At 39.5% G+C, this 12,015-nt stretch overlaps 1 protein-coding gene across 5 annotated transcripts in view; it reads right to left on the bottom strand.

Moving 5' to 3' along the window:
• Positions 1 to 10,356, bottom strand: part of sns (sticks and stones) — a 245,775-nt gene extending 235,419 nt beyond the window's left edge. For 2 of the 5 annotated variants that reach the window (XM_012371016.2, XM_012371017.2), the window contains exon 1: positions 8,708 to 10,355. In XM_012371016.2, coding sequence (XP_012226439.1) covers positions 8,708 to 8,831 — 124 coding nt within the window. In that variant the 5' untranslated portion in view covers positions 8,832 to 10,355. Of the gene's footprint in view, positions 1 to 8,707 lie in introns of all 5 variants that reach the window. The other 3 variants (XM_012371012.2, XM_012371015.2, XM_067347779.1) reach the window with 2 other exon arrangements.
• Positions 10,357 to 12,015: the final 1,659 nt, after the last annotated feature.

Raw genomic sequence — 12,015 nt, 5'->3', positions numbered from 1 at the left:
TTGAATAATTCTGATAATATTGCACTTTTTATGTCAATGTTTACACAATTACAGTCGATTTTATTTTCCATTAAAATTTTATTTTCCATTAAAATGCTTCAACGATTAAAAACTCCACTTAAATTTCTATCGAAATCGCACATTTTAAAAAACAAAAAAGCGATTTTAAAAAGACTACATTTATCGACAACATTAAATTACCGATGTCCGCAAATGCTGGTTGCCCATTTTCGTTCGCAGTACATATTTGTGTCGTCCAAAAGATATATATTAGCTCTGCTACACCTTGTGTATAAAGCACACCGTGCGAACTTACAGTAAACGTACACCAGGAAACCTCGGGCTCTTTAGCATGAATCAAGAAACATAGCACCTTATCGGGACGGAAGACGCTACAACAAGCGAGTCTCTAATGCCGCTCGAAAAGCGGGTAGAGTCGCGCAAATATCAATTAGCGATTGCTCCGCACCGACGAACCACCCTTAATTAGCAGCCTCCGACGACGGTGTTGTCTAACGTCCCGCGGGATCGCTCCTGGCAATATTCCAGCGGGCGGAAAGGAGAGTAGTCCGAGGGCTTTGCTTGGAAAATTCACCGTTCCATTGGCTGCCGACTTGAATCCCGTTCGACAGCCAACCACCGCCACCATCTCGCTAATTTCCAAACCACTCGGACAGTAAAACCGCGTTTTTAATCGAATCCGCCGACCATTCCCGCTACCTTCGTGCTCGGCTTCTCGATCCTCCACTCATTCCCCATTCTTTCTATCCCGAGGATCCTTGTCGAAACGTTTAATCATTCTGCTAATCACGTTTCCGCTCCCGAGAGTAGTCTTCCTTCTTCCCCAGCGAGATACGAAAACGTCGCTAACCCATTAAAGCTCGTAATTCTCGAGGATTTTTTTTGTCGCGGAACTGCATTTTAGCGTCCCGGGCTCAGAGGTCCCGAATCAATATGTACACGGTGTCTCCAAATTACCAGATATTAATGAAACATACTCGGAAAGGTGAGTTTTATTGAGATAAAGACAGGCGCGAAATTGTTAAACTGCTGAAATTAAAAAGTTTGGCGAATTAAACTTTCTTCTATGGATTAAGTTAAACCGATTTTCATCGCGACAAAAGCATAATTTTCCAGACTTAATTATCATTATTAAGATTTATTATCAAAGATATTAAAAATTTTCCGCATATCACAACTTTTGCGAAATCTGATTCAAAAACAATTTGCCGTCTAAGCTTGATTAGCAAGTAAAAACGTGTTCAAACACGTATTACAAAATATATTTCATCCTAGGTCTTACAATAATAAGTTTTATGTTGCTACAAGTTATTATTATAAATTGTTATTGCTGTTTTAATTCCAGCAAAATTTATGAAAAAGAAAATTCGAGTTTATAATTCTTTCCACTCTCTGAAGCAACGACTCCGGGATGTTTGCCCAAGGGCTAGGTGGATTTTTCGCGCAAAAAGGAAGGAAAGGAGGAGAGATGGTTTTAAGGGTCGGGAGAGAAGAGAGGCGGAATCGACGAGCCGAGCGATCGACACCATTCGCCGCAGCGCATGGTACAGAGATACGATAAAACGTACTTTCGCAACGCCACATTTCCATAAATATGCAAAGACGGTAACCGTAGCGGGCGATATAGAAACATTTACCGTATTTCATCGCCGCTGTATCGTGAAAGCAATCGCGCGCCCCGACACACGGTACATGTTTTTAAATGCGCGCGTTGAATCCACGGACTCTACATAAGTGCATCGTTTCAAATGGAATTGTTGTTAATTAATCACTACTCAATGCACAGGGACAAATTAATGATAAATACTCGATTCGCGCACACAAATCGAAAGCACATTGCGCTCTACAATCTGTGAGCTTTGACTATTAGTTATATTACCGGGATGAGCTATCTCATTTTAATGCGATGTGTGCAGAGCTGCACGTATACCGGTCAGCCTTTTAATTCTGCAATACAAATAACTGATTACAGCGAAACGCTGTTTGTTATTAACAATAATATAAAACGGACTCGGCGACGATGATGGATTTTCGATGTGATAGCCCGAAGGAGCGAAACAGAAATCATTAATGTATACGCGTTCGTAATTCCAGACAGATTGACGGTAACTCCAAACTGTGTCTATATGTGTATAATAAAACATACATGATATCGAAAAATTTTCAGCCCGCGAATTCGTTCGCCGGGCGATGCGTTTCCGACGGTGCTGCGAGAGCAGTAATTCCCAAAAATATCCGGCGATCTGCACCTCGCGCAAAATTCACAATACGCGGGCACGCATTAACGAGTTTATTGTAGTTCCGTGAAAGTTTGTTACACTTAACGGGAACACAGAAGGCGCTCCAGCGTTGCAGCGTTCCAACGATTTTTCGTTTCGCGAACTGTCCAAATTTGACAATACAATTTTAACTCTTTGGGAAACAAAACGAAACATTCAAAGCCACCATCGTTTCACTCACAGACTGTTGTTCTGTTATTTTTTTTATTTGTCTTTCATACCGCACTACACGTGCAGCATAAACTGTTTAATTTTTGTTTTAAATCATATTGTGCATAAGCTTCAGCAAACCAACGTGTCGACTTGCAAAAAGCTTTGTTTATTTTATACGGATGCGTTTACGGGAATAATAAAATCTAATAAAAAAAATTAATGTTGATTTTCATCCATTTACATGTGTATAAGTTTGTTAAATACACTTTCGTAACATGGGGACCAATCAACAACATGTTTTTAACGTAAAAGCTTTAAGCTTCGATATGACAGAGAACACACCATCGGCATATTACCGAAGCAAAAAACAGTTTAATTCAGTGCTTTAATATGTCATATTTTACATACAAATATATTTTTTAAATAAGAATATCGACATATTTTACTTTCAATTCGATAGAAATGAGAAAATAAATTTCATGCCAATCAAAAGATAACACCGAAGGTTTTATGCTGCCATGAACGAGCGAGGGGGAGATCATTCTCGCGTGTCTACACCGCGTCGAAATCTCAACTCGACAAAATCATAGCGGTTTCAATCCCTTAATCGCAATCCAAGCTCCAGCAGCTGGCGTGTGGATCTTTCCACACGTGCGCGCGCGCGCGCACACACACACATACGCACACATAAACGTGCAATGACACGCGTCGCAGCCGACTTAACCGAGCCGAACGAGCGAACAGGATGGTAGCATAGTGCGGTCTATGTGGTATCGCCTGCAATCTGTCCACTCGTCCCGCTCTCCGCCGCTTCCACCGTATTACGACGCGGGGAACAAAGACATTTGGCGCGCGCGAGCGAGCGAGACCTACCATTCCATTTGGCCTAGCTATCCACGCGCGATCTCAAGAAAGTACCTCGAAGAAGAACGGGGTAAGGAGAACGGTAGACGCGGTGGCAGTCTGTCGCGAAGGACCGGAGAGAGACGGAGAAACCGTGAAGAAAACTTGCAAAGGCACCGGCGATTCTCGGAACCACATTTCGCCGGCGCCGCGGCAGCGAGCGGCGACGATTCCGTGAAAAACGAGCAGAGTGGATAACCCAGAGTGTATGTGTATGTGTGTGTGTGTGTGTGTAAGATATCCACCGTACGAGGAAGTAAATATACGTACTCGGGACTCCGGTGCATGCATCGCGCAAAGCGAAAAGTCTCCGATGAGAAATAAAATCCATATTATATCATTCCGAAAACCAAGTAACAATCATCGATTCTCGTTTTCTGTTTTTTATTATTGCAACAAAACGAGGAAAGCGGAGTGTTCAACGGTTGCCCGGAAGCTATTCTCTCTAAAAACGTTCGATATATTAATTTTAATTATTCTTTAAGCTATTTAAAGCTGATCTTTCCGTAACGCTGGAATTATTTTTGAATCACACTCGAGCAAAACTCGAAATAATTATCTCGCTATGAAAGATTAATAGTCTACTTAATTCAACTTTTCCCTGATTTCTATTTGATTCAATGTGCATCTTTATGTGCTTCGCGAATATATATTCCTAGACAATATGCCATCTAAATGTTTACGAAATAGCGAATCGAGTTACTGGCGGAGCACAAGCTTAATGCAAAAGCAATCCGCAATGTACTGATCAAATTAGTTGGCAAACCGCCGGCGTACTACTGACATTTTGCTCGCTGAGTTATCAGTTTATTAAGAAACGCAGCTAAACGGACTGCAATTACAGCCGGAGTTTTGCGATTACCGCTCGGTCGGAGTTTCCGGGCCGAAAAGGGCCGAATGAGAGAGAGAGCGCCTCTACTCATCGATCGCTACTCCTCGTCAGCTACTCGAAAGTTCAAGTTCGTAATTACGCGATATTCTCCGAGCGGAGGAGAGCGGGGGCGCGTCGAAGATCGCGAGTGAATCCGCAATTCAGCCATTCGAGAGGGTGATCCGCGCCGATGATCCCCCCGGAGGATACTCGCGATCCGCGCGCGTAACGAAGTGGGAGACTTGTGTTTCCTTTTTCCTCTTTTTTTTGCTTTTGTTTTCTTAGCGGGGCAAATTTTCTCTCCTCACGCTGTTGCCTGTGGTTACCACGTCTGCTCCGCATCTCTATCGTTCGCATATAATCTCGTATCGCGGCTGGCACAACAATCGACTCTGGCTACGATCCAAGGGAGTTTTCCAAGTCCTTACACACACACCGCGCGCGCAATCCCGCGTTTTAAGGATTCGCTCCGTCTGCCGATGCCTGTGCGCGCGCGTGCGTGCGCGCAAACACGATCGCTCATGCGGAATATGTCGATACGATTTGCACGCGGTGACTTCATGGCAGCCACTCTATTTTGTTTTCAGGGTCGACATTAAAATACCGTGGGGGTTAATCGCCGGAATATCGAACGCGGGAAATTAAATGGGTAAATACAGGCCTTGTAATTAAACGTTCGCTGATCAAAGGCTCGATTTCGGGTTCATTCAAGAATATGCGTGTCGTATTATCGCATTAATCGCTCTAATTGCTTTATATATTTTGTTTATGGCGAGTGTATACGGCTTAAACCCCCGAACGCCGTAGTGTACTTCCATCTATACGTGACTGCGCAACAATTAACTGGTATACGGCATATTTCGATAACGCCGCCGATTACCAAGCCGCATTAGCATTATGAATGACATGTAATTTTCGACATGTAAAACCCCAGCGTTTTAGTCCGCAATCCCGCCCGTAAATCTCATATTTTCATCGTGCCGAGCAAAGCGCCTTACGTGCAGCAAGCTGCGCAAGTTCTTCACCGCTCACGGCCGCTATATACGGTTTGATAAAACAAATTGCGGGCACTCTGAGCGGTCGAAAAAAAAGTAATATGATATTATAAGGATGTTTGGAATGTAAATGGGACCGTATATATGCGCGGAATAGGATTCTGGCCAATGATATCGTGCTATTATATTGCGTAAAAACACGCCAGTATCGACGGTTAAAACGGAATATCAGCAGCAGAACCTCTTTAAGCAACGTTTCGCTTTCGACGACAATTTAATCTGACATTCAATTATGGAATTGTTTGATTTTTGGAATTAAAACATTTTCGCAAATTAAACGTCGAAAGCCTATATGTGTGTATATTAACACGCAGGCTATCAAAACTGGGTCAAATTCAAGCTTTCAAAGAAACTCTCTTTTTTTCATGGCATATAATAATGACGAGTAATATTGTTTAGCGGGGAAAAAATGCATAGTAATTATTTTTAACGAATGTTTCATTAAGGGAAAAGAAGCGAATAGGCGCGGCGATATGACGAAAAATAAAAATATAAATACATTTATTTATCGAGTTTGATTTTATGTTGGTGAAACTGTTTATTGGGTCTGTTTGAATCAATATTGATATACCAAAAGTTAAATGAACTTAAACGATTTTGAGTTAATTAGCGGCGACTCTTTGTCAATGAGAGGTGTACATTAATAAATTAAAGGATCATGGATATAACATTGATTAACGAGAATTTGAGGACATTTGGTGCAAACATATTAATCATGTAATATCTGTTAAAAAACGATCGATTCCATGAAAAAATTATAAACTGCATGCCAGAGTAAAATATTTCTTTCAATTCGTTTCAAACGATCCCCGCCGTTGTTACTGCGCGCACAATGCAGTAATATGCAGCCAATTACACAAAAATTATGTCATTATACAGTAAGCGGGGATATAGAAATGATTAAATAGAGAATACGCAAAGCGGTGTACGCGACTGAGAGGACAAAATATCGCTGTGCTTTGCGGACCAATAAAAGTATAATGGCGCAAATAGTATACAGCACGAGGGAGTAGCGCAAAAAGCGAAGCAATATCGAGAATTTTTCGCAATACGTTCAATTTTGCGAAATTGATTTCCGTTCACAATTAAATCGGTGCGCAAAATAGGATAATAGAATATCACGTGCAATGCCGCCACCCATCTCGTGGATCATTCTTTTTGCAAAGCTTCACTTCGCGCAGTTTAGTAGATCAACTCATTACAACATCGATCTCACGCGTTTCGTTGTTATTTTCATGTTATTCCTCTTTCGGCGATCGCGTGCGACGCGAGGCCAAATCGTAACGCGAAAACGGGCCCGTCATACCGGTATTTTAAAATTGAATCATATTTTATAATGAAATATCTCGCATCTTCCCTTTTTCCCCATTATATTCCCGCATTTCGCGCCTGCCGAATGATGCCATCATATTTTTAACGCGACTGCATTATGCAAACAACATTGCATGTTAACGCCGTCGGGAAGCTCATTTTCCGGTGACGTTCTTTTTCGTCCAATAATGTAGATACTGTTAATAAATAAAAAGACCTGTAAATAACGGAGTAAAATGAGTCGATAAATAAGCATATATTTAATAAATATTAAACAGTTCCGAAAATAAGACTAAAAACAACAATATGAAAATATATCAACGGTAAATTAAACAGATCGGAAAGTTAAAAATTTTTTAATTTTGTGATGCTGTAGAGGAACAAAATTAAAATATACTATATTATATCTAACTCCATTAAAGCAAATTGTGAGGTTGGGATAAACATGATAATTTTATTCAATGATATATTTGAAAACCATCTCACTTTTTAATTACCTTTTATATTTATTTTTAAAAAAATTATTACCGTTTGTAAAAATTTTATAATAATTATTGTGGAAAAACAGTTACTGTTACGTTTATCCTCGTATCGCAATTAACCAGATAAAATTTCAACAAATTATTATACATCGAGTTTACAATATGGCTTATTACTATCCAAAAAGCCTTTTCGAAGAACTTCAATTATTTTCCTCGTTAAATACTTCACAAGTCAGTCTTTTAAATTCGAAAAGTAGTGTAATCTTTTTACGCTGCTGTTTAAAGGTCTTTTTATTTACTAATAATATCTACATTATTTATGAATTAGTTATGAAAAGTAGTATAATAGAATAAGAGTTTAGTGCCCAAGAGTAACATAAGTGCATCTAATCTCGTGGCGATGAAACTTATCCTCAAGCCAAACTTGCCGCTCATGTTCAGCTTGATATACGAGATGCCCAAAATTCCTAGCCTTAGTTTTAATAAGAAGATTCTTCGACTAATTTAGAATCGATTTTTCCCTAACTAAAACGTCGAAGCGTTAATAGTTTGCGAAAGTTATAAACGATTGCAAACGGCGGGTTTCCGCGTGCTAAACTTCGGTAATAAATACTGAAATCTTATAACAGTAATCTCTTCAATTAATTCCAAACGTATTTTACTTAAGCAGGATTTTAGTTTAACACTTATTTACCGTGCAATGTTAAACATGAAAAGCACGCAAAATGAGATAGCATCTAATTGCGTTATTTCTATTAATAAATATCGACTATATTGGATTTGTACCCAATATAGTGCCATGCATATTTATTATCTTTTTTCGTATTTTTGTACCAATAAAGATTACAGTTTTTTTTTTCCTTTTTATATCTATTGGATCGTTCTATATAAAATGTGGTATTTTAGAAGTTTGTTTCACACAATGCTCTTATGAAATATAGTTTTTTGATAATCTAGTATTACATATAGTACGTTAAAATGACGGGATTCTTTTATAAAAGTGCTTCAATTTTTGTGAATTGTTTTCGAAATTTTCAAATTATAGTGGATTCATAAAAGCATAAAAAAATTGATACCAAAATGTAAATGGCATTATTCTACTATTCTGATTTTTATGTTGTATATAACATTTTAAAAATAGTTCTTTGTTACTATGAAAAAAATGGATATTACAATCTGCAAAACGAGAAATGAAGCTAAAAGCATATTCCCCATTTTTAATTCAATCTACCTTCGAATTTGCTTTGATCAAAATGAGATTATATAATAAAACCGGCTTCTGATTCTGCAGAACGTAAAAAAGATAATAATTTTTTCAATTATATATATATATATATATCTTATGTCTTTGAAAATTGCCTGAAAATGATTGATAAAAAAAGAACATTTTATATATGTAAATGACCGAATAAAATACGATTACTGAATTCTTTGATTTTTTATTATTCATTCAGTATTTCTTACGAACAGGCACTTAACGCAAAAGTCTTGCTTATCTGAAATTATGGCTCGCCGAAATTACGGCGATTTCGGTACCAGTTAAACGCTTCCGAGCGCGCAATATATACCTTTTTTACGGTATGCGTTTCGCTAGAAAGACCTCGCCCCAATGGTATAAAAATTAATACGCACCTTTTACAGCCGACGTTAGGCAAGCAGCGATGAGCACGAACAGCCTCATCCCGAAGAGCTTCTTCTCTGCTATCACTCCAGAGACTTTCATGGCTGCGACGGAGGTCCACTTATAAACACACATACACACGCGCGCGCGAAATCTCAGGCGAATTAAGTAGGACGAAGAGTGACGAACGTTGTCCGCTCTCGGGAGGAAAAATCTTTATCGCGGCAATCTGTATCACTACTTTCACATATCGTACGTAACGGTAACACTGCGCGACTCGCGACACTGGTATATACGACGACACAGCACAGTCTCGACGTTAAATCTCAAAAAGCACGATCAATTTTGCGTCAACAAACCGTCTCAGCACGCAGTTCTCCTCGCACGTCCTCTTCTCTTCCGATCATTAACGAATGTCCCGCGATCGACAGTAACATAATCCGAGTCTCGTGAAAGCTGTCACTGGCAAAGCCTCATCGACTTCCTTTGGTCATGTTCATGCGAACGCAAACATCCGCGCTCCCCGTTCCGCTTCTAGGACAAACAAGTTCGTCCATGCGACGCAAGAACTTCCGTCTGATTATCGGACGATCGATCACTGCGAACGGTATCACAAATGTGTCTCGCAAACTTGCATTCGGATGCGGCGTCACGTCGATCTGTAATGCGCGACGAGTCTCCAGTAGTACACTTTTTTCGTCTCCGAGAAAGAACTTTCCCGATAAGTTCGATAATCCTGTTCAACTTCAGAGTTGTCTTAATCCAAGGGAACTTCGATAGTTGTAGATCCAAGCATCACTGGTTCGCAATTCAATTCTGACTCGATCCTCGAAACAATGTCATCCCTGTGAAATGTACAAAACAGGGTTAAACACTATGAACGAATTGCGTTTTGCTCACACGCTATGAATAATATCCCGGTCACGTTCTTTCAAGCGTCCGGAAGCGCGTCGCAACGGCGACGATCGAAGTTGGGTTACGACACGCCGCGAGATTCGGATGTTTGCGGAAATCTCGACGTCGACCGTTCGAACGCTCACTATTCGAACCGTCCGAGCGGCACGAGTCACGTGTTACAAACTGATCTATCAAATGCGATCGATGCAAAGTTGCCTTCACCTGCACACTCACGCCAAACTTCAAAGCGATTGTTGTTCGAGACAATCTGTGCCAATCAATTTGCTCATTAGCTTTCTCCGCGAAGACCACTCTCCTCTCTTCGCGGAATATCCGTCGTATTGCGAGTCCTCGGACATCCGTTCCAATCGACGAGAGAGAGAGAAAGAGAGAGAGAGAGCACGAAAGGGGTGGCGGTGGCGGCGACGACGACAACGGGGATGGGTGGTGCGAGGATGGCGAGAGCGAGTCGCACAGCAGGTGGCGCGTATCCGATTATCACGTTTCGACAGGCGAAATAACGCGAGAGATCCAGCTCGACGGCACGACGAGCGACGATCGCGAACCTCCGTTTATTCCGGCACTACGATACAACTCCGGCGAAATCACTCACAGGACGAAAGGACGACAGACCGTGACGTCGCGCTACATACGCCGCCGTTCGCCTACGCGATAGTGTGAACACTGCTGCGCGAGACTGCGCGAGAGGGTAGGAGGCCTCTGCCCCCGCAGAGATCGACGGAGATTGCCGAGCACGGCGGAGATGGCCGAACAAGCGCGCCGCCGGATCCCACCGACCGCGACCACCACATTCACTGCCGAGCCCTAGGAGCGGGCAGGAGCGGTTGATGGCTGATGCCTCACGCGCGCGCATGTCATACACGCGATGGGGATGATGACTTCTGCTGCGGTATTCCATACTCCGTGTTAACGAGATTTGTCCGTATCTTGAATTATTGAACAACAAGTTCGCAATAATGTCACTGACAAATTGATGGGTTTTATGTAGTTCGGAGAGTTAGTCAATGTAGAAACAGATGCTCGACTGGTGCCGTGTCGTTATCACGAGCGATGCTTTTAGTTAATTAAGATACCAACAAGTGTCAAGTTGACGCGATACAAGATTTCACACAAGCATTGTTGGTATTGTGTTAACAAGATTTATCTTGAATTATTGAACAGTATCACTCACATAATAATAGATTTAACATTATACAGAATCATTATGCTACTGTTATGACAAAGACATTTCAAAAAATTGAAATAAATGTCGCTAACACATCACGATACTGCTTTTAGCATGTAATAATTCATATGTTGCATTAATATATTTATATTTTTGATATATTGATGGAATCATTGAAACATTGCTCAATAAATTTATATATTAATTAATTATACAGAATTAATTATAAAACGAAAATTTATATATATTTCATATGGTATTATTACTGCAAATAACATAATTTTAATAATTACGACAAATATTATTATACTAAGGAAATAAAAATATTTCTCAAATATATAAAGGCGGTTAACGAAAGACGAAACAAAATTTTTCTTAATAGCGATATTATCGAGTAAAATAAATAATTATTATTTAAAATTAATTATTAATTGTATTCGTGCTTGTATATACTTAATAAAATAACCTGTTTTTAATTATTTTTATTTTAAGTAAAAACTACATTTTAAGAATATTTTAAATTGAAGTGTATTGAATTATTGGAATAATAATCTATATGTATGTACCTTTTAGCGTGTAAATATAACATGTAGAAAATAAGTTAATAGCATAACGAAAGAGTAGAAAGAGTAAAATAATATATTATTTAATCTAAAAAATAATTCCAGTCAATTATTACGAAAATTAATAATTAACGACAGATGCTTATCCCTTTCCGAGTAACTAAAAAAATATTTTCTCGATACTATTATGATTCAGTTAATTACAAATACCTTGTGTTGAGAAAGGAGCAATGTTGATAATAAATACAAAACACGTATCGTTTTTTACCGTCAACGATTAAAGTCATCGAACAACGCTAGAAAGTAAAGCTATATTATTTTCCATCGCTTTTCGCATTTTTTCGTATATACCGAATAAATTGGAAATCGTTTGACCGATCCAATACGTCAACAACAACATTCACGTCGAAATTTAATTCGACTCGCACTCGTACTCTATGATTCTATTTGCGTCATAGCATTTTGTTGTGACGCATGTAAGTGGTTTCGCTTGAATTTGTATGTATTCCATAAATATTGGTTCTAGGATATGACGACGCGAAAAAGATCCCAATTTATGAAGTTGCTTTATAACATGTAAAATTGTTACGCGCATTATAAATAAAGGGAAGAATTTCTTCCGCGTCTTAATGCAATAGCTTTTCTTAACAGTGAACAAAATATTAATACTATA

This window comes from Linepithema humile, chromosome 1, assembly GCF_040581485.1.
Source record: "Linepithema humile isolate Giens D197 chromosome 1, Lhum_UNIL_v1.0, whole genome shotgun sequence".
Lineage (NCBI taxonomy): Eukaryota > Metazoa > Arthropoda > Insecta > Hymenoptera > Formicidae > Linepithema > Linepithema humile.
The sequence above is the reverse complement of the archived record's forward strand: the minus strand, read 5'-3'. Positions and strand labels throughout refer to the sequence as shown.